Here is a 23,761-nt window from a genome sequence, read left to right as displayed (position 1 = left end):
TGCACCTGTGTAAATCTGTACTGTTCTGGTTTTTGTTTTGGGATGTCAAGCATACTCTAGAATCAACAACATCTTCTAGAATCATAAAACCATTTAGGTTGGAAGAAACTTCAGGACATCTCTAGTCCAGCTYYTTGCTCAAARCAGGGTCAGCGCTGAATCTGGATATTACCCCTTATCTTTAGTGGTCAGGCAGGTGTGGTCATACCAAAGTAACCCAGCTGTAGGAAGAGTGTGCCATCAAAATGTGTATTCAGAAGGGTGTATGTTTGGCAATAGTTGCATAGGTGTATTGGTCTTCCAGTATGAGTTTTTCAGTTCCCTAGGCAWTGCACGAGGGTTGAGGGGGAAATCTCAGTGTTTCAAGCTGATTTTGTGCTTATTGCCTCTCTATTGAAGCACTAGAATTGGTGGTAATGACGTATGAGTTGTGGATCCAGTAAGTAGGTTACAGAGCTATCACTGGAATAACCACGTAACGTTGTTGCTCTCTGTCATTACGTGATTCACACTGACTCCGTGCCGACTAAGCGTATAAAGGAGATTACATACGGCGAGATGCTAGTCTTTTATCCTATTATGACAGATAGTTGTCAACCAACTTACTATTCGAGCTTTCTGCTGTCAGTGCCCATTCATCTGCTCTAAGGCATTTGTGTAAAATGACAGTCCTGTACCACGTGGATGTGATAACTCATTGCTCCTTAAGTATGGGGTAATGTTCTTTCTGCTAAGCTATTTTTTTCCAGTTTCCTTCAGAGACAGTTGAAGGTACCTTTTCTAGGACCTAGAAAAGTGCCAAACTAGTGATTTATGTTTGCTGAATTTCATGATTTTGGACAAACCAATTCCCACACTAGCATATCTCCCCTTTCAAGCCACAGTCTTTCATTTTGCTGGTCAGCAAAATGCTGGCATGTCATAGAGCTGATTCCTCCACCAAAAAGCTATATTATGTCATGTATATTATGTCCCAGTGATATACTGAGATCTTTCTTTGGCTTCGTTTTCACCAGTGTCACTTACACATGGCAAAAAACCCTCTGGTGTTCCTGCAACCCCAGAGGGTGGAAGATAACCTCCAGCTATGCCTGCCAAGACCCCACTGCAAGCAGCAACTCGGGTCAGAAGCGATGCCGTTACATTGCAACACCTGTATCAGCTGCTCCCTCCTGCATGCCACCACCGATTTATCATCTCTGTGCAGTTTCATGCCCTTGAGGATGCATGTTATAGCCACCTATTCTCCCAGCTGAGGGTTCAACTCTATTTTTTCTTTTAAAGCACTTTCTATTTAATAATTGGTGCTTCCCGATTCTTAATTGGCTCTAATTAGCCAGAGGATGAGAAGCATGCCCTCCCCTAGGGCTCCATGATCTCTGGGGCTCCTTTCCTCCTTTCTTTTTTTGTTTTTCCCCCCATCCTTTTTAACATGCCACACAATTTTGTTCAGGAGCTAATGTGTGATATTGATCTACATAATGAGYTTTTTTGACAGTCTGAGCACATTTGGGAATAACTCTGCGAGCATATGAAATCCTTAGGCCAGAACTGCTCGTTCTAAGCTGTTTCCAAATGTAGCCGCAATTGTTCAGAAGTGACAGATGAGCAATAGTTCAGAGGCTGGAAATTACATGAGTTGGGAACAGATTTTTTCTTCTTCCTTTCCGGATGACATGTGACTCATTTAGGATTTGCTTGATGATTTTCTAGTTATCTCAAAACAGACTGTAAACACCAGTTTCCAGTGAAGAGGGTGAGGGATGAAACCTTCCATGGTCTGCAATGTGGTAGGAACTCCTGTTTCTTCTCCCTGGGATAAATGGGATGTTTTCTGTGTTTATTCCTTCTCAGGATCCTGGTGAGATCCTAAGCTCTCTGATCCTCTTATGCCAGAGAGTTCCTCAGGCTATATGTCATGTGGAAGATATAAATTTTGATGCCTTTTTTTGTTTTTTGATTTTGCTGCCTGCCTTCCTCCTTAGCCRGAGAAGTCAAGGTCTGTGTTGTCCAAAGACCTCTGCTGTTTTTACAGTGTTGACTACCTGCCAGCCAGGATGCTCTGTGCCTGTTGYTGGGGTTGTGGCATGCGGGGGAACTAAATATATTTGCTATGAAGAGATTTGTGTTCTAGGGTTGTCATGTGTATTTTGCAGCATGTAGTAATTGTCACCTCTCCTCGTGCTGTTTCAGTTTTTAGTTTGTGAAGGCTCCCCGGAGACTGCGAGCTGAGAGGCAGAGAATGTGCCATATGATTAGCGAGGAGCATGCAGCTATGCGAGCTTATGCTGAGAATCCAGCCAGCGTCTGCAAACYGAGCCACTTGTGCTGTGGTCAGTAGCTCTTTGAGGGAACACTCAGGAAATCCTGAGCGCTGGCAGCGATAATGTGTGCACTGAACGTGAAGCCCTCCTCCCTCCAGCAACCTGCTCATCGCAGCAGCCATGATACTTCTGCGTGCTTGATTTGAGCACACACGTGAAATCTGGTGCATCCTGAGAGCATCAGGTTTATTGTATGAGCACTGAGCAGTGATTCAGCATTTGTACAGGCAGGCCTCGTGTAGAAAGTAGCTTGGCYTTGTGCTTTGGAATTCACGTAAACCCACGTCTTGCTTGGAGAAACATCCATGGTCATTTTCATGAGGGTGAAGGTGTCTTGGTGTCATGAGGGAGACTGCATGARTATCTTTCTGTGCCTTTTCCGTACCTATGGAACATGACTCTTATTTCTTTCCCTGGTAAAGGTATGGTTTGGTGAGCAGCTGCCCTGTTCTGTGCCCGAGAAGATGGTGTTTCGGTGACGTGCAGAGAATGTCGTGTATGTTGTTAGGGCACAAAGCTGACTGCCCTTGCAAAGGAGTTGTGTGGTATTCGGGGATCAGTGCACTAGTGCTCATATAGGAGCATCATCTTGAACATCATTAGAGCTGTCCTTACTAATAATGCTACATTTGAGGTTTCATCAGCTTTTATTCCTTTAAATGCACAATTTTCAGTTGATTTTAGGTGGCAGCTGTTGAATTACTAATTTGTTCCTTCACTGGTTAAAGTAMAACTACAGGATTTACTAAAGGCTCTCATTGCCTGTTTGGTTCAGAAGAGATGCATAGTTCGAGTGCAGTCTCTTACCTCACTTGAAGTCAAGTATAAGTGTGTGTGCGCGTGTGTGTGCATTTACRGGGACTCTGTTCGCATCTGTTGGCCTTGGGAAGACAGGATGGGATTATTCGTAGACATGTAGATAGGGTCTGGTTTTGTTTTGCAGCAGAACTCTTAATTCCATGATGATCTGCGCACTGAATAAGACTATCCTAATGGGGTTTGTAACATAAGCCGCTAGATAACRGCTTCTTACTCTGCTAGCAATAATCTGTGTGTACATATTTAACCCTCCCAGTCTAAATAGCAGCAGARGACCAACTGGTTCAGCTTCCAGAACAGACATTTAATGGTTTTGAYTATCTAAACTGTGTTTTGGATAGGATCTGCAGGTAAGGAGCTCAAATACGCCTCATTCCCACCTTCAGGAACAAAAGCTGGTTCCATGCTACATCTGAGTACAACTCGAGTATGTTCCTACTCATGGGGTACATGRAATGGGCAAGAGTCTGATGTGAGCTCTTCAGTGTACTGTAAGAACAAAAATGACCTGGGTCAGACCAAAAATCCTGTCTGTCTGTCTRTCTATACAGCTATAGATGTATGTCCTGTTTTGTATAGTAATATTTCCCCAGTGTTATCCCTAATTCCAGAATTCAATCTTCTCAAGCCAGARTTGGTACTTTTATGTTTACCTGTGTAAGCCCCATGGAGCTATTGTATGGCCAGTGTCAGGTGGATCAGTTGCTGAGAAAACTCCGTAGAAAACTGTAGAATTAAGGGTGGGGAATAACCTGTGTGACCTTTGGAAATCTCCCCCAGCCTGTGACTTGCAGGGCACATACTGGATCATCTCAGATAGCTATACTCCTGGACTAGAAAGTGGAGGCCAGTATACACTGGCTTTCTAGATGGTCAGGTAGCTGAATGGAGCTCTGAGACCTGATGATCTAATTTGTTATCTGCATCTGTTTGTATTTGCACAGCCTTCTTTCCTTTCTCTGCTCTGTATTTTGGCTATAGCAATCAAGAGTGTGTTTTAAATCCACATACAGAGCATTTAGTGATTCACTCATGGCCTCTGTCTAAAGGTTCAGCATGTTGGCAAAGGTATCCATGAGATTTCTAGAGTTAGTCCTGGAAGATTTTCACCTCCTAAGGATACTGTTTATTAAAACTGTCATAAAGCCCCAATGTCTTCTGTAGAGCATTTCATCTTTAGATCTCGTGCTAGCTTGCTGATGAGATTGGCAAGGGTTTTATCCACCAAGAAACACCCCTGTGGCTGGGTGGACACCCGAGGTTAGGTGGGAAGGCAGCGTGAGCCTAGGGAGACTGGGGAGACGAAGGAGCTGCTYAGTCCACAGCTCTCTGTGGAGAGGCAGCTCAGCAGACACGGATGTGATTTGGGAGCAGGAGTGTCAAAGTCTGGTTGAAACAAACCTGGGTTTGTGCCCTTTGCAATGGCACAGTAATGTCTGCGGTACAGGGGGCCTGTCCTGCTCTAGCTGAGCCTGCAGATAAAGCTGTTGTCACCGATAAATGTGGCAGATTGTATGTAAAGGATTTGTATGTAAGGGATTTGTACTTCTTTTCCTTGCAGAGATACTGTGATGGGCCTCAAGGTCTGTGCTAGGCATTAAGGTCAACCTGAGAATGCCATGATTCAGATACACGTGGTTTCTTCCACAGTTTCCAGCCAACTGGCTGTTATAGAAAGTGTTATGTTGCTTTGCAGGATTTTTCCCTTTTTCTCTCTTTCTAATACATTTTTTTTAACAACTAGAGATTTTAAAAATAGATTCTGATGTGATCTCTGGTTCCATTCCCCATGCAAACCTCTTCCCTGGACCCTAACAGTCACAGTGTTGACTGAACGTCTTATTTGCTGCAGTGGTCCTAGAGATGCCTTTCAATTATTATCCTCTTCCTCACACCCCATCTGTCCTCTCCAACCAAAACCTGAAACTTATAAGGCTGCTGCTTTCTGGGCAGCTAATCTCATGGGCAAATAGGTGCTTCATTAGATTTTTTTTTCAGTAGCTTTGATTTTTAAGCAGGAGGAAAAGMCGAGTCCTTAGATAGAAGAGTATTGCCATTTTAATGGACCTTTTTATGCTCATGCACACTCTTCACGGAGCTCAAATGCAATCAATATTGTACAGTCAGTACGGATGGTCACTCTGCAAAGGTGTGACAAGGTCACTCTGCAAATCTGAGACGAGCGATGGCGTTGGAGCATACCTCGGCTGTGGCTGTAAAATCCTTGTTTCGTGCTGGTCTAGGGCTGCACGTGGCCGTTTCTGAATGGAGTCGCGCTTAGAGCCTGGTCCAATGTTCTTATGTTGTTCTCACCATAAGCTGTTGTAAAGGAAACACCCTCACAGTTATTGGAAGATATAGGACTTGTTTTCTGGTCAATTATTTGAAGTGTTGTTGGAAACACAGGAGCATAGCAAAAAGCATCCTACCAGCAGTAACCGATAGACTTTGCTTTTTCTCTAACCTGATTTCTTTTTATATTTAGTGTATTTGTAGAAAGTAAAAATAGATGTTTGTCATTATCCCTTAATGGCAGACACCGGGGTGTTTGGGTGTGTGTGAGGGGCATTGCTCGAGAGACTTGATATTTTAGAGGATGAAGAATTAATTTCTATCCTTTTTTTTTTTCTTTCTTTCTCAGGCCCCCTCCGTTCTCAGTTTCTTACCTGGAGTGATGGAAAACTCGTCTGTGGCATCTGCCTCCTCCGAGGCAGGGAGCAGCCGTTCTCAGGAAATTGAGGAGCTGGAGAGATTCATTGACAGCTACGTCCTGGAGTACCAAGTCCAAGGCTTGCTGACTGATAAAACGGAGGCRGATGGAGAGAGCGAGAAGACGCAGTCCAATGTCTCGCAGGTTAGTGAAGGACGCAATTTAAAATGGGTTCCAAACGAGGGGACTGGGGCTATAGGGAAGCCAGTGATTTGTGCAAACAGCTTGTTCCCTCTGTTAGGGAAGCATGTTCAGCTAAAGTGGCTTTGCTATTATGGGGGGTATGAAGCAGGGTGGAATAGCATATTGGATTTTGGGCAATTTTCTTGTTCAGCCAAATATGAGGACTCCAACTAAAGATCTCCTGCCAGCCACATTTGATTTTTTTTTCCATTAAGTGATCTAAAGGTGTGCCCTGAAGTTTTGACTTCTCTAGGGTTCCTGTTTCAAATAAAGGAAAATACTGYGTGGCCGTAATGTGTGGTTGTCCCATGCTGTCCTCCCAGGGGTGCGCAGTGACAGCCAGCAGTGCGTCGGAAAGTGCCACCAGATGCAGGAGGGGGCCAAGAGAGCAGAAGCCCTCTYTCTGCCTCTGGTCAACCTAGTACTTCACCAGAAAAATGCCAGAGGACTGTTTTGCCTGGCTCGGGATGAGTTGCAGGGACTCTCCTGAGGAATATTCAGCAYGGAGAGTGCTTCTGCAGTCCTAGATGCCTGTACTTCTTCCATCCATATACAGAGGTCTTCAGGGATTTTAATGAAAAGACTGAATGAGTGAAAGCAATCAAAAGCCCCAAAAGCTCCCTAACAGCATTTAACTGCTGTGCATTTTGATAGGTATAATAACCTGTTTGCTTACTTCATAATTGTGTCAGAGAAGGAAACTGCTCTACTGCGGAGAATGTGAATATCAAGCAAAYAGAGGGATCATTCAGGGAAGATGTGGTTTGATGTCGTCATTACTGGTAGTCGTTGGACGACAAATTGACTATGAGCCAGCAATGTGCCTTGGTGGCCAGGAGGGCCAATGGTATCCTGGGGTGCATTGGGAAGAGYGTTGCCAGCAGGTCAAGAGAGGTGATTCTGTCCCTCTACTCAGCCCTGGGGAGGCCTCATCTCAAGTACTGTCTCCAGTTCTGGGCTCCCCGGGACAAGAGAGACATGGAGCTACTGGAGAGAGTCCAGTTTAGGGCTACAAAGATGATCAGAGGGCTGGAGCACCTGCCCTGGGAGGAACGGCTGCGAGAGCTGGGCCTCTTCAGCCTGGGGAAGAGAAGACTGAGGGGGGATGTGATCACTGTGTACAAGTACCTGAAGGGAGGGTGTCAAGGGGACGGGGACAAACTCTTTTCAGTTGTCCCKTGTGACAGGGCAAGAGGCAATGGGCAGAAACTGAACCACAGGAGGTTCCTCCTGACCGTGAGGGGGAATTTCTTCCCTGTGAGAGTGATGGAGCACTGGCACAGGTTGCCCAGAGAGGTTGTGGAGTCTCCTTCTCTGGAGATMTTCAAGGCCTGCCTGGATGCAACCCTGTCTACCATGCTGTAGGTGACTGTGCTTGAGCAGGGAGGTTGGACTAGATGATCTCCAGAGGTCTCTTCCAACTTTACCCATTCTTGTGTGATTAGAAGCAGATCCAACTAGGATTATGACATTTTTTAAAATAGACATTTGAGGTCCAACACAAAGAGAAATTTAATCTGCTGAACTGTTGTTCTGAGGGAAATCTGGTGCCATGGGTGCCAGACACTTACCAAAGATGCAAACTGTCAAACTGAAGCACAGAGAAGGAATTTTGTACAGGGCGAGCTGAGAGTATCAGTCCGTGCCGTTCTGCAGATTTGGAGCCTGACCTTAGGCTGCCTTGATCCTCCCTTTATAGCATGAGGCTAGTGGAGGTGCTTTCCTACCTTGCAGGAATCTTGGTAGAATAATATCGTATAGTATGAGAGTGTGTGTGTGTGTGTGTGTATATATATATGTATGTGTGTGTATATATATAAATATATATATACACACACACTACATATATATATATATATGTATATATATATATACACACACACTTGCACACTGCTTATGGGAATTAAGAAATAAAAAAGGCCTTTTTCTGAAAGATCTTAAGAGTAAGGGTAGGGCCGTCATTAGATATCTGAAACTGGCAATGTGTTTAAGCTGCACCAGGTACTGCTATAACCTTGGTAGTGGAGCAGGGACTGTGTCATGTCGCATCCTGCACGATCACCAGTGAAAGACTGATCCCTGCAAAGGGAACCCTTTYCTGGGGGCTTCCCAAGCCCTGTCCGTGCCTGGGATGTGGATGAGACGCAGCTGACACGTCACAAACCTGGGTCATTGAACAGGTACGACAAGCCCTGGGGGAAGCTGTCCAGGGACGCAGGCATCGTGCAGGTTCACAGGGCTGTTCCTCAGCTGACGTGGACTTGAAGGTACATGGAAAACTTAGGTCCTGATGGCCAAGGCCCCACCRGCCTCATCTCAGGCTGGATAACAGCGCGTCAGCGCTGCCAAGTCCCTCCCTTCTTTTGGCACTTGGCTAATGAAGCAATATCCATTAAGCCTTGTCAGTGCTTTTGAAGAAGCACAGGAGGTTTTTAATAATGAATGGGATACCGATTCCTGGGAGAGATGTGAATCATTTCCCTTGCCCAGGGATTCGGTCCAGAGGGGGCTCAGGCTGGGGTTTTGTAACACTTTCTGATCGTCAAATGCTGCCTTGCTAATTAGTCTGCCAGCAGCTCGCRACGCGGGGAAGGAGATGGGCAGAAGGAGCCGGTCTGCAGGGGGAGAGCAGGGCTGCCCTGGGAGCCGTTCCCAGGCYGGCCTTGTGAATGCAGTGGCTGCACGTGGGGTTTGTGGCCTTGGCAGACGGCTTTCCTCAGGCCGGTTTTCCTGGGGTYGTGGCTCCGCAGTCGTCTGCGCCGCATCCGTAGCTCCCCTGGTGATTGCGTGTGACCATATGAAAAATATGTAGCGTTTTGCGGCAGGAAGCGCAGGATTCCAGTTTCTGGGGGGGGGAGAGGGGTTGTTGCAGTTATTTTTTTCTCTCTTYTCGTGCTTGGGTCTACTGATTGCCTACCACTGTTTCACCTGTAAATTTGGAGCAGCGGTTGGCAGTGAAAGCCTCTTTTCTGTGAACTCCGGGAAAAGCTCGATTCTCCYTTCCACTGCACCCTATTTCCAAGTGCGATTGCACTGGAGATCRTAAAAGCAAATGTCTCGTAATCTGTCGGAGAGAAACTTGCTTGAGAGAGATAGGAAGGATCCACTCCTTATCTRACTTAAGTAGCACTTGCCTGATTTATCTGAGCTATGCAGATGTGCTGTAGCTGAGGATCTGATCCAGAGCTCTGGACTCTTTATATATTAGTTCTGCCTAAAGAAACTAACGCTAAAACCTTTTTTTAAGAACAGAGTTTGCAGAAAAGAGATCTTTACAAATTGAGGATCAAAGCCATTAGAAGCGGGAGAAAGTATGTTTAAAAATCAAGTGATCCAAAGTACTTCATAGTGTGTGTTTTAACCTAAGGCTGGAAAATGACTTTGTTTGAAGTGATGCTTTGGAGGGGCTTCAGGTCAAACAGGCAACTACTGCTTGCTTTAATGTGCCGAGTTTAGAAATGCGATTGAGTTAGAAATAAATTAGTAGTCAAAGTTTTATAACTGCTTCACGGTTCAGAAGAGGCTTAATTCTGGGTGGTGCAAGAATATTCATCCTGATTCCGCATTTCCCTTAAGGAAAGGATAAATGAACTCTGGTGTTCACTGTAAGCTTATCAGTGACCTGAGTGCAGTCAGCCAAGGGCAGTCTGCCCAAACCTCTGCCACCAACCCTAGGCTCCCTACAGCATCTCTGGGGCAAGAGCTGTTAATTCTCATGACAGCCCATTTACAGGTTTTGCATTAAGATCCTTGGATGTGACAGCTAATTCCACCTTCTGTTTGTGGAAATGGCATTTTAACTTCTCAAAGTTAACTGCTGGATTTTTTTTTTTTTTTTTKTTTATATATACATCATTTTTAGGGATAGTGTCTCTGAAATAAAACTGGAGTGTTTTGGAGGGGGAAAAAATGACTAATAGTGGAAGAGCTGAACATCCAGCCTTTTAATTTAACCACTTGTAAAGGCATCTCAAGTTAAGCRGCTAAATGTGGTTATACCCTACATCATTGCTGTCCACTTGAAAGTGGGAATTTTATGTGAAAACTCCAACAAAATACAGCATAAAACATATTTTATGGTTGCACATGGGGCAAGAAGTGAGTCAGAGATGTTACATTTGCCATCTGCATTTATCAGGCTGTCTTAAGGGATGCCTTAAGAAGGATACAAACACTCTCCAAAGGAGACTTGTGTTCCTACCTCTTACCCCAAATTTCTCTGAGAAATAATCAGAAATCATGTATTTTTGGTTTTCTTTTTCTGATTGCTTCTTATTAAAGCAAAAACTAAACGTGCAYGTATCCCGCCGCTCGCTGGAGCGACAGTGCCGGAAGCTGGAGCGGGCTCGTGAATTGATTTGCCAGCCTGATTGAAGGTAGCGCGTTCGCTTTTAATGAGAGCTGGAAGAAGAAGGATGGTTTTATGGTTGCRGCACTAGACTGAGACAAAGAAAATTGTTTTTAACTGCAAGGTTCTGCCAGCAACTTAATCTTTAACTCTGGGCAAGTTACTTAATCTCTCTGGGACTTGCTTCCTTATGGCTATAATAACGCTTTCACTATCTGAGAGAGGATAAATCCACTCAGCCATGTATATGAGGTGCTCGGCTGGTACAGCATCCCTGAATAACTGCTGCCCTGAGAAAGGAAGGGCCTATTAAATAGTCCTGTACACTGCAAGCCRCTTGCAGGGAAATTGAGCCTGTAGCTAACCTAATGAAGGTAAAATACAGGCATTCCCATAATGTGGGTATCTCCAACCATGCTCAAATCAGAAAACAGTCAAGTCAGAGGAAAAATGCACTTTCCTCTCAATCCTGTATGGCAATGGGGTCTGTTAGCGTAATGGGTGAGCCATTCCTAAAATTGACTTCAGATAAGACGGTATCTTTTGTGTTTGTGTTGTGAAAAAGGCTTTCCCCCCCGCCACCCCCARCATGATGTACTGCCTCTTTTCCTTGGGGGGAAATAATGAAATGACCTCGAACRGAATTATTTTGGTGCAAGCACCTTGCTATCCAACTTTGGAAGAAGTTGTTGGTTGTTTTCCATAGTTACTGTCCTCTTCCATGAGCTGTGCTGTCCTGTGGGGCTCAACAGCTTATGATCTTGTAGAGCCGAAAGTCCCAAGGTGTTTGCTTCTGTCATCGTGAAGGAAAGCCAGTGTAAGCTGAAGAGATGTAATCAAATCTGGCAGAATATGCAGTTTTGGACTATAATTTTTGTTAAAAAATAAAACATTTCTGTGGAAATGACTTTTCTATCTCTAGTAAAATTATCTGTAGGTGCTTAGCTATAGAGACAGGGAGGATCTCCGTCTTTGCCTGTTCTGCTGCATGATCCTATGTGGTCATATTGAACAGATACTGTGGCACCTCAGGACCAATATCTGTTATTAAACTAAACAGGGTGGGGGAGAAGCAGAAATTGTGCAAGACTCCGTGGGAAACAGTAATCAAATCAAGCTGGGTCTGGGACATAAGGAGCTGGCAATGCCATCCCTAGTGCATTAAAAACACCATTGGAGTCTGCAAGGAAATACTGGGGATGTTTGTGTAACAGAGTTTCCTTAGGATAACTCTTTCTTTGGGCATAAAAGACTCGTCGTTGTTGGTGGCATGCTGGGCAGCTTCTCCACAGATGTGTCTGTGTTGACATGTGCAGTTTTCGATGGTGACAGCTTCTTTTCCAGTTTCTTGTGACAGTTCATGACTCTTCCCTCTCACTGTCTACTGTTGGACCATTTGGGGGCCAAAGCCTTTGAGATCCTCCTCCCTTTCCTGTGGGGGCTCAGTGATTCCCGTGGCCGTGGAGAGCGGCTGGTTGGTGTGTGCTGTGGACTGACTCAGCAGTCTCCTCGACCCAGCTATGATTTTACACAATGCCTTTTTATCCCTTTTGCAGTGGACGGCGGATTGTAGTGAGCAGCTTGATGGCAGCTGTTCCCCGTCAAGAGGGAAGGGTTCATCATCTCACGAACACAATCAGGTAGGGTTTGTGTTTAGCTCTTCCTCACCAAAGCAGTGCTTTTTTAATTTTTTTATTTATTTATTTTTATTTTTTTTACTGTGTCATCCAGGAGCACGGAGGCTTTCTGGGCTGTCAGCGTTCCCTCCCCTGGGGATGGAGATGTGCTAGGCATTGAGGCAATTTCTTCTCAAGGAGACCAAGCAGGGATGTTTAGGCTTAGTGAAAACCAAGCATGGAGATTGTTGATATGCACTCTTGAGAAGCAGGACTTCCGGGCTGTAATGGTGCGGACATGGCTGCGCTTTCATCTTTTTGCTTTTGTGCACCCTTTTGGGGGGATTTTGTTGCACTTAGCCTTTGTTTTTCGATATCTTCTCAAGTCACAGCAGAAAGCTTCTCTAGATTTCTAGTGTCCCAAGTGTTAGAAAATAGAGAGGAGAAATATTTGAGTTACCAAACCTATTTCAGAGTGGAGGAGCATCGCTTGCTGCAAAGGGAAGCTGGTACAAGGAGCAGATTTCTCTCCCAGTCTATTCTGAGTTCACATTCTGCTTCATTGCCCTTCTTGAGTTGCAGTCCAATGCAAATGTGCAGCAAGAGACCTTGTCCCTTCTGTCTGTCACAGAAAGCTCGCCCCCACTGAAACCATGGGAGATGAAGAACTTCCTGGCATGCACATCACTTTGACCAGAAGCTTATTTTTCCATAATAAAGGAATGGAAATGCAGAGTATTCCATGTATTCCTGAAGAGCTTCTTATTACAGCCTGTGTGAGGGAGCAATTTGCAGCATCAAARCTGAGTTGGAAGCATGAGACGTAACTGAGATAAGGGAACTTTGTGTAGCTACATGTCTAAGTTACGTGCCAGCTGAGATATTAACTGCAACAAAAGGGTGGTGCTGCAGGCAAGAGGATTGAACAGCTGAGAGGGCTAACTGAGAAAAGAAGCGAATTTGCAAATCCTGAGAGCCTGTGTTGCAAGTGATAGCCCTTGTGGAAGCTTAAGTGTGAATTGTTTCTGGTAATTGTATGTAGTCCAAACATCAGTGAAGAGGTATCTACCAAGCACTCCTGGCATCACTGGAGATAAGACAAGGCAACAGAAATCTAACTGCACTCTGTCCACATCAACTGCTGCCTCTCAAGCTGAAAAGCATGTTGTCTGTATGAGATCCATCACAGGACTTGAAGAGTTTAACTTGTAGCGTAGCATAAAGCAAGCGAGGARGGTGAAAACTATAGGATAAGACCAATTTTTTTAATTCCTAATTGTGGAGCTATTTCTCAGTTAGGGATTAGTTGGTGGGTCCCATGCTATGGACTGGAATGTCCTGGCTTGTGATTCTTGGGGTATTGCCATGGGACACTCCTGGGCTCCGTTTCCTGCTCCCAGGAGGTGGCCATGGATGAGCTGAAACACAGAGATGCTAATGAAGCCCCTTCCATTACGGGAAAGGAAGGTGGGAAGAAAGCCACAGCTGGGTGATGAGCGTGATGAAGACTTAAGGAGGAATTGCAGTCAAAAAAGCAAAAACAAGGAGATGTGAAAGCATGTGGGGAGCGCTACTAAATCTGTGGAGGGAGGAGGAGGGGAGTTTTGGTAGAAAGGAGTAAATAAGGGCAAAGTGAACTTGTAAAACTTCTTGCTGCACTAGAAAGGGTAAGCAATGTTTGCAGGTGCAGTTTCTGCAGTATCTGGGTGTATCTCCTAGGAAAGGTGCTTAAGGTAAGTGATTGCTGTACTCCTTCCCTGCTTGAGCTCCTCCAGTTCTCAGTCTTGCGCATGCAATCTCGTGCAAAAAAAGTCTGAGAGCCCCTTCCCCGAAGAGCGAGGAGAGAGCCTCATGTGCAGGAATCTGCAGTTTTAGAGCAATCTGTATCCAGTTCCTATGTCCTGTTCTGGGCCTAGCTTTTCCCAAGCAGAGCAGGTTCCTATCCARGCAAACTGCACTGGAAGTTGCTCAGCTGTGGAGTGGAAATTTGCATTTCTCTCCTATGCYGTGTACCTTGATATAAGGGAGCTGAGAGCACTCGGGAAAGAAAGATATATTTTTATATACGAACACCTCTGCATAACAGAGACAAGACCCAGAAATCTTATCACCTTGGAGGATGCACGCTATACAAAKACACTGCTTCAGATGAGCCTACAAAGGTGGCAAGCCTAACTGTGGATTCAATTTATTACAGCTTTGATCTGCTGTATTCCGGCCACTCTGAAATATTCAGCAGCAAATCCTCAGTGTACTTCCCTCCTCCTGCAGTCAGCGTCGCTTCCTGCATGCTAACTCAGTCGGCTGCTTGAAATTCAGATCGGAAACTTGCGGTTTCCATTAAGCTCCATGGATTGCTCAGAATATTAGCAGGCCATTTTTTTTTCTTTTTTTTTTCTTTTTTTTTCCTATTTAAGATTGTCTCAGGTTAGTCTCCCGAGCCCAAAGCAGCCAAGCGGCAATTGGCTTGCCGGGCTCAGCTGATGTGCTGACACGAAGGTCTCCCGGCGGATTTATGCTGCGGGAGGAGGCGGAGGTCAAGCATCAGTGATGCATTTCTGACTCAGATCAGCACAGCCCTGACATCTTCCATCTGCCTTGCGCCTTGGTCTTTTTTTTTTTTTTATTCCCTTTTGGTTTTTATTCCTGGCTGTTGTACCTTTTTTGATCTCCTCCAATGGGGAGCTTGTTTTGTATATACAAATAACATTCGCATATGTCCAAGATGTATTTTCTGATCTGTTTTCCCAGTATTTGGGTTCTCTCCCAGCCTGCAGCAGAGCTAATAATTAGCTCTCTCCGTGTTCGGCTTCCTTGAACAGCGAGTTACAAATTTTCCTTGGCACCGAAGAGGAGCTGCAAGCTATTGTTCTTCTGCCCAGTCAACTCTTTGCTTTCTCTTACTGATATACGCCTGAAACACTGCTGGGGAGAGCTGGGTTCAGTTTATTATTTCTTCTGACCATAAATTTTTTGTCGACTCGTAGCTTTAAACATAAAAAAATAATTCATTAATAAGGTGTTTGTCTTAAATGTAAATTATCAGTCTCTGTTGAAACCTGCTAGGGAAAAAAGCTTGGTGATTATTTCCCAAGGGTTATTATTAAGTGTTTTGTCACAATTTTTAATGGATTTTGAGAGGTTTTGTTGGGAGAAGAAGTTTTCAATTTTCATATTTTATTTCCTGCTGAAATTTCTATATTGCCAGTTGCACAAGAAGCACCAGTTTGGCTCAGAAGTACTTGGCTGTAAAATTTTTACTGGCTTCAGCTACTGCGAAAACACAGGTTACATATCACTGTCTGCAGTGACCATGATGYTCCTCTCACAGGAGGTGGGGAAGGGCATCTTCAGCAGAGAGCTGTGAGAGTCCTTCCGTTTAGGATGGAGACACGTGAAATCAGGAATGCTGAGGGAGAAGGGAAGTAGGGAGCGATTGTCTGTTTCTTGCAGCACAAGAATTCAGACAYGCTCCATGGAATTGTCTGGTTAAGGCGAATGAAAGGAAGATTTCCTTTTCCCAGCAGTGTAGAGGTGCATTATGTATTTATATAGGCATTTATATATACTTATAATGTGTGTGTGTGCGTACGCGCGTGTATAAGCATCCACAGGATGTTGTGCAAGCGGATTCACAAAGAGATGAGAGGAATTCCTGGATAATGTGCCCATTTATGGGTAGTAATATGTCTTGATGTAATCTCCAGTCTAGGGTGTTGCTACGTTGCTGGTTTTCTGCAGCTCTGAGGTGTCTCCAAGAAAGATCACTCCATATTTCCCCCGTTTCTTATAGGTCTTGGTTAGATGTCTGCTATTAGCCACTGTGAGAGACTGTACTGAGGTCAGTGCCAGTAGGGCAGGACTCTGCAGTTTGTACAGCCTGTGCAAAGCATTTGTTCATAAATGGAGAAGACTTCCCCTGGAAACCTTTTATTCTCATCTTTCCAGTTCTGTGGACAGGTGACTAGTAAAAGGCAGTTTGTGGGGAAGAAARGATCAGACTGTGTTACTTATGGCTGGGGAAGATCTCGTGACATACATTTCATGAGCTCTTGGTTTGCTGAGAAAACCCCAATCATGTATAATTGCRTTCTGCTCATCTAAAATTCTCCTTGTTTCTCAGTGTGAGCAGTAATGTCTTTCGTTTGCTGCATAACATTGTGCTCTGCTAAGCCTCCCTGCGTTAAAGTGGTGGGCTGAGTGCTCCCCTTACACAGTCTGTTAGCGCAGTGTGAGCCTCTGGGGTGAAAACCACTCCCATGAATGCACGTAAGATACTGTCTGTGCACCATAATGCCAATATAAATGAGGAAAATTTTGATAATGGAATCATTTTAAATCTTTTTATGTTTAGATTTTCGTTTGTTCTAAAAAGACCCAGTGGGAAAGTGGGAAAATTTTATATAATACTTTATTTGCATTCCCCTTGTGAGGCTGTTGCAAATAGGAAACTCTTTGATACGTTTTTGAGAGCAATTCATTAAGTAAAAGACTTCTGGTATGGTATGTCTTTAGAGATCCTACAGAATTCTTTATCTACGAAAGTGCTGGCAACAGCTTCATCCAAGGGTCTTTATATGGAAAGGGCATTAACAAAAARCAGAGCAGCTCTGTGGGTTTGTCCCTTTTCTCTAGGTAGAGGGAGAAGGAGGGTTGAAACTGCTCCTTCCTGGCCAGATGTCACCCATCATCACTGAGTGAAAGCCTGCATTTGTGGAATAAGTGATTCTGTGATTATTTGGCTGCTTACAGGTGTGCCTTTGTCTCACCATGTGCAGCAAGGACTTGTTGCGTGATTGGGGACTTCAGGAGGTTCTCCAGATGATCACGCAGTCTTCCTAGTGAGCTGTGAGGTCGTGAATGGGTTACATGGACCACATCGTGAGCACCAGCTGGATTATCCAGGTCCCTCATAGCTTCTGAGGGCACCTTGCTGCCGTTGTTCTGAAGGGGCTAATGGTGGGGGAGATGGTTTGGTTTGCCTTCCCATTAAGGCAGTAGAAACAGCAGCATGTCAATGGCAGGGAGAGACAGCAGCTTTCCATTCTTTGAGCTGTTTTCTCTTTTCTTTCCTGKACTAGCTGGAAGTATCCTAAGGTCACTGATTAGACCACTCTCATCTACAGCCTATACATCACAGAAAATGTATTTTAGAAGAGTTTTTAAAGGGTGCCTTACAGTCTTTATTTGTAATGTGTTTATATTCCCTGTCCCTTGTTTGCAAGAGCAGATCTCAGGAGTTTGAACCTACAGACCACAGTAAGAGAGCAAAGTCTCATGATTTTTATTATAATTAGGGGTAAGGAAGAGGGAGAAGCACCTGACTTGAATAGTTTGGTGACTTGGGATTGGCAAAGTTGGTGATTTTGAAACTTTTCCTTTTGGAATGAGAAGAAAATAAGTGATACATTTTATTAAAGAAAGCCCCATCTTCTTGGACCAGAATATCTGATGCTAGAAACAGGAGGTCAAACAAGTATTTTACTTTTCAATTTGTCCCTAATCCAAAAATAGCTTCTAGGAAATGAGGGGGAACTGGAGATGATCCTATTTTTGTGGCACACAGACTTATAAAATGAAATGAAATTGGAAGCAAATCATGAATTCAGCATTAAAGGAGGTCTGGCCTGCTTTCAAGCTCAGCAGAGGACATCCTGTAATGCACTTCTTAAGTCCTAAACTGTTTTGCCTATACAGTGCTGTCCCAGATATTTAGGTACATCGATGCTGAAAAGTTAAACGTGTTTAGGACTCCTCCTTGATAACTGACACGTAACAGCACTCATGTATGGCATTAAATGCTCCTAGCATCCAGATAGGGTGAGCGCAAGCAGACTGCTTTTTGAGAGCACTCCCTCCCCTGTGCTCCTTCTCCACTGTGGCTTAGCGTTGTTTGAACAGGACTAGCTGGCCAGGCCAAAAACATTCCAGGGACAATCCTAACGAGTAAACAGTGTAAAATGCTGAATTGTTGGTGCTTGGAAAAACTCCCTATGCTGTTCAGTAGCCTTCCACTACTGAACCCGCTACTGAAGCCTGGACAGAGCCCTTGAATGCTTTGCAGGGATATCTGAATATACACCCAAGCCTGGCTTATAATGCAAATATGAGAAGTTTCCACATCTCCACAAAATCAAAATTAACCTTGCATAAAACCTTATCCACAATGTCTCCATCACTCAAGGAAGTGTAGTTCTGTGTTGATRTGTCAAAAGGCTCCCTCATGGGAGATGTTTCCCACTGTGTGAGCTTGGACTGTAGGCAGAGAACATCTGGCCTGCCTGTATCTGGGATCCCCCATAACCTGGGGGAGTCATCTTTGGGTGGGGTGCAATAAGAGCAGATCCAATTATGACTTTCAGGTCCTCTCGCTTATGTGCCTCACCTGAGCTTCAAAACCTTTCTCTGGTCATCAGCACTTGGCTTTCAACGCTACAAAAAAGTTGATACGTTGCTGAAGCAGAGGCATTAGTGTGACCATTGTCCAGGTTGTCCTGAAGCATCTTTGGAGTGGGGTGATGTGTGAAGGCTCTCTCTGCTGGGGAGCAGCAGGTTTCAATGTGCAGCGAAACTTACCTCTACAGGAAGTGCAAAAAAACCAAGTCAGGATCAATTCATATTTCTCACATCACAGAAGAAAGTTGGTGCGTTCTGGGGAGGGAAGGTTGATACTACAAATTGCTGTTCAGATTTTCTGTGGCCCACAATGAAATGTCTCAGCAATAAAATCTGGGTAGCTACCACAGAGCAAGCAGCCGTGCTTCGGATATCATCCTCCAGGTAACAAAGTCCTATCATTGCAGTGCTCTGTACAGTACTCTTTTATACTTTACAGTGCTTTAATATTATATATTATAGACAGTATAATTGAATACTGTAATATAGTAATATTTAACAATATCATTTTCCTAATATTCTAGGTTCTAACATGATAAGTGAGAGAGATGACAAATGATAGGTTTCTCTTGTAATCTTTATTTGATCATACCGCACAGTAATTTTCATCAGACAGCAGTGCTGGTTGACTGCCTTGGGTCAAATGTGAGGAAATTTTCTGTAAGGGATACTACAGAGACTGACAGGATCTCTGTCTCATGTAGTGCTACACTGAGCAGCTGAAGTCAGGCTGAGACTTCTGTTACCAGCAGCACCATAGCATAAACTCTGGTTTGCAGCGAAGTCTTCTGCTTACTGACTTAAATCTGCTGACATCGGTGGGCAGAGTAATGCCCCAAATCTGTGGCTTTTGAGATCAGCTTTAGAGAATGGGTGGGCTCTGTAAAGAGGCCGACAGTATCTCCATACTTATCATCTAATTCATTTCCCCATGCGGGTTAAACAGCTTCCACCTGATTTAAATTGACCATCCTTGGGTTTGGAGCTGAAGTGCAATTATTTGTTTGCTCAGCAAAAAGTAGCATATAATCCCTGGAGCAGTTTGAGGTTCTCCTTCTCTGTGCCAGCCCTATTTCTGGTTCTTCTGTACCTACTGAGGCGGTGGAGCTCCTTGTGCTGTGTGTCCCTCAGTGGGGGTCACTGTCCGGGTCTCCATCGTCAACCAGCCAAATACTATTAGAAACCAGGCAGGGCTCACGTATTTCTGCCTACCTTTATTTTAGATTAAATACTAGGTTGAGCAGTGGCAAGGAATGTTCTCAGGCACTGGAAGATGATCATTTGTGCCATTAAATTGTTAGATTGGTCTCTGTCATACTGTTAGCCAATTGCATGTTGTCACCTTGTTTCAGAGGATAAGAGACTGGTATTGCGGATAGTTGTTCTCTGTCAGTTGGCCTCTGAGCACCAAGTGTGATTTTTCTAGTATAGATTCAGCCTCTGAGACTTCTGCTTTTCCAGCAGATTTGGTCAAAATTGACCACCAAGTTTAGGAGTTGTTGGAACAAGTGGGTGCTGACAGATGGTGCAGTTGCCTCGTTTTCCTATGTGAAAGAAAAAGAAAACGAAAGTCAAGGAGATGCCTTGAGGATTTGACATTGAATATAGGTTGGTCTAGTCCTGCCTTACAGTGGAAAAAAGTGAATCCTTGTAAAGTGAAGTGACTTGCCCACAAACAGCAACTCTGTGGAAGCCAGAACACTTGTACATGCCATCTGTGCTGTCTCTCTCAAGGGCACAATTTGGCCCTGTATGAGATATCTACACAAAGATATGCAAAGGCTGACACTAACARCAGCGTAGCTATGTCAAACTAGCACCAGAAACTATCGTTAGCAAGGCCTTTCCCATCACTGGAATAAGCTTTTGCTTTATTCATCTACCTGTTGGCCAAGAGGGGCAGAAATAAAATGTATCTTGCAGTTTGTGCTCATGAATGTGATGCCTGAAAACCACGTATTTCCAAACTATAGAGTTCTCCTTAAAAATACCCTGCCTTTTGATCCCCTCTCCCCCATGCAAACTTGGTGTTTCGTGGGGCAGTCTGAGCAGTAACACCATTGAATTATTTAATGAGAGGAGTTCTGCAGGCATACAGTAAACAGAGCAGTTAGGGCTTTTAGGGCAAAATGAACATCTTTAACCTAGAAATCAGGTGGAGGCTGAGTAGACTACAAAATGCTGGGCTAATGTAATTTGTACATGGTTTACTGCTTCAAGTTGCAGGCAGCTGCATGTCCACTGTAGCTGTAGTTTCTAAATTGCTTTCTGGAACGGGTGGCTGGATGAGAGGACTGGTGGAGTAACGTAACCTTAAAACCAATTGTAGCAGAGACTGAACCAAAATGAAGAGGGCTAAGAGGAGGTTTTCTTTGCAACACAGGGAGCATGGCTGCGATAGTGTGGATCTATGGACATAGACATGAGATGGTTGATAGCTAAAGGGTGTATCTTTAGTTAGCCAGTAATATATTTGGGAAAAGTGAGCGTGATTTCAGGGATGTGGAGTCACCTTTGTTTGTCAAAAACTTGCCACCTTTTCCCATTTGAACTAATTGGTCTGAGGAATTTTCTAGCTCACACGGAGACACAGAAGTGTGAGTTAGCCACCTTCCCTTCCTCAAAGACTTCCATCTAAACCCCACGGTGTGGGAGGTGATAGGGTGGGCTCCAGCTGCTGATAAGCAGCTCTGGCTTACAAAACCCTCACAGTTTTTTTGTAAATGCTGGCAGAATGGGGAAGAGAGACTACATTAGCATTTCTCTGAGGAAAAAGTAGAGGGGGGAAGGAGGTAAATATGAAAAACGTCCTCGTGCCTTATACTGAATTTGCCTCGCATCCAGATGTGCCTGTATGAGAGATGCCGTGAGTGCACCTTTATTAGATGTCAAGGCATCAAGAAGCACTCAACCTTGAGCTGTAAATCCTTAGAAAATTGAATTGTTTTTTTCAGCATTGTTTGCTTAACTGCTTGTTCTTTTGTATGTGATTGGTTCTTCTGCATGAAATTTTTGTAGTGGGTGAGTTTACTTTAAGGTTTTTTATTGTTTTATGTAATGCATTGAAAATAAAGAAGCTGAGAGTTTGTCCCTAATAAAATGTTTTGGGTAAATCTTACTTCTTTTTTTCTTGAAAGATGCCTCCTCAGTTATTTGTTATCTCTGGTGAAAAAATTGAAGAACAGCTATTTTTGAATAGATCTAGAAGAGCAGGGAGTTGTTGAAAGAAATACTTGGTGTTTGGTGCCAAAATTTGGCGTAACTGGAAGGCCTAGCTGCTGTGGGAAGTGGGCACGTGAAAGTTTCTGCTGTGGAGAATCCTGGAAAAGGACTATTTACATGATAGCTACTTTGTTCAGTTCTCAGTGGGAAGAAGGCTCAAGGCTTGGCAATTGTTTCTGTACAACTTCTGGGCATCCAAGGGAGCATGAAGGCTTCTGTCGTTGCTCTGTGGGCAGGACAGCTAGAGCCCTTTGGAGGACTCACCACTGCTTTTTTGGAGAGCTCCTTGTGCTGTGATGATTAGTCGTTAGTGGTAGGAGCTATCTAAGAGCCAGAGCATGAGGTTCTTGTGTCCTGAGAAGTCCTCTATCTTTCCTCTCTCTTTCCTTTTACTCTGGCCTTTCTCAAGTTGGATATTAAATTGCAGAGATTTTTGCGTGTGGTTGAGCATGACTAGGAGTTGAGTGTTGTCTCCAGGCTGTTTGAGGCCGGTGGCACTGCTATACTTGTGCCTACACTTCTCCTAGTGCAGCTGACTTTGTGCTTGCCTTCAGTCAGGGCAACCATGTAGCCAGTCACTGAGTTTCCATTTCTGAACATCTGGGGAAATTATCTCCTTTTTCTATGAATGGGATTTTCAAACCTGTGCTGAAGCAGCAGAAAGAATTAACTCTTGGGCTGGGAAAGGAAAGAGGCTTAATTAGCTCATGCTGCAAAGAGCTGTGAAGATGAAAATTGCGCTGTAAGTGAAACATATTATTATTGTTAATTAAAATGCAAATGTTAGATTTGACAACTAGTTTCTAAAGAAGGGTGGTTGGCAGCATTAAATTGCACAAGCCTTGCGATTCCCGAGGGGTTGCAGAGTTGCCCGGAAGGATTTGCATAGATGACAGAAGCTGTTTGCCATTGCTTTTTTGAGGGGCCACGTTCCCCTCTGAGGCCCAGTGTGTGGCTTAGAGGTCCCCCCTGGCGGAGAGGGTAAATTTAGAAAGGTAGCTGGAGCCCAGGTAGGAGATGAGACTGGAAGACTCTTGGTCTTTTTTTGAAACACATAAACAGAGAATGGTGGGACTGAGGTATGGGGGGMATGGGTTGTGAGGCAAGGACAAGGAACAGAGAACTCTCTGCCATTGCAGCCATTTCTTCGGCCACTTTCAGGGCTGCARATGAATCAGATCTGTTTCTTCACTTTGCTGGCTTAATTTAACAAAAAAATAATGTGGGAGATTTGTAGGTAATCTTGCTGTTGGCTGGAGGTGTTGGTAGAGCATTTCATCTAATCATTGTGGAACCTGTCATTATTGTTAAGCCCAGCTACTGACTGATACAGGGTTTCTTTGAGGCTTTTTTGTTTTTTTGGAGGTAGTAGATTTTTTTTTTGGGGGGAGGAGGGTTGGTAGTAGTCATGCTGGTGGAGGTTTTTTTTAAATTTAATTACTATTTTAAAGGAATTTTGAAAAACATAATATATTAGAGAGTGAAAAGGATAGAGAACAAAAGATAAAGAATAAAAAGGATAGAGAACAAAAGATAAAGAATAAAATAATGAAAAGGGCCACAGGCCATAAATTAGAGCCAGAAGACAAACAGATTTAGTAAAAACAATACCGATGATTTCTATCTCAGTGGTTTATGATGTTTGCGCTGTCTTGTCTCCGTGAGTTCAGCTGTTGCCGTACGGTGGAACTAATCCCCTCCCCTTTCTCACGGTGTGGTTTTGGCCAGCCGCATCTCTGGCATTTGTGCAGGTAYGCGCTAAGTTGCAGCCCAGGTAGTGTGATTCGAGGTGAAGGGATTTAGCCTGGCAAGGGTCTCCTGCATCATCTCCCGGAATCTCCGTGGTGGTCTGTAGGCCACTGTGAGCAAAAGTCATGGTAGTAAGTATAACCAAATCTGTTTGAAACCCCTAGGAGCTGCCATGTTTATAAGACTTGGCAACGTGCTGTAGGTGACCCTGCTTGAGCTGGGAGATTGGACTAGATGAGCTCCAGAGGTCCCTTCCAAACTCAGCCATCTGTGATGCCTGAGAAGCATGGAGAAGAAACTCAAGGTGTGAGTCTCAAATTCAGCATGTAACTTGACTGGTCTGTCTTCGTGGTGCCCCCTGGGGGATGTTACAGCCTTGACTGACTGTTTTTCA

General features: G+C 44.3%; 1 protein-coding gene across 3 annotated transcripts in view; it reads left to right on the top strand.

Moving 5' to 3' along the window:
• CTIF (cap binding complex dependent translation initiation factor) overlaps positions 1-23,761 on the top strand; it is a 198,948-nt gene that overhangs the window by 40,622 nt on the left and 134,565 nt on the right. For 2 of the 3 annotated variants that reach the window (XM_085322150.1, XM_085322149.1), the window contains exons 2-3: positions 5,785-5,997; positions 11,941-12,024. In XM_085322150.1, coding sequence (XP_085178276.1) covers positions 5,785-5,997; positions 11,941-12,024 — 297 coding nt within the window. The remainder of the gene's footprint in view (positions 1-5,784; positions 5,998-11,940; positions 12,025-23,761) is intronic. The other variant, XM_085322151.1, reaches the window with a different exon arrangement.

Source organism: Rhea americana, unplaced genomic scaffold (genome assembly GCF_003343005.1).
Source record: "Rhea americana isolate MKP2758 unplaced genomic scaffold, rheAme1 scaffold_75, whole genome shotgun sequence".
Lineage (NCBI taxonomy): Eukaryota > Metazoa > Chordata > Aves > Rheiformes > Rheidae > Rhea > Rhea americana.
This window is presented reverse-complemented; position numbering and strand designations above follow the sequence as displayed.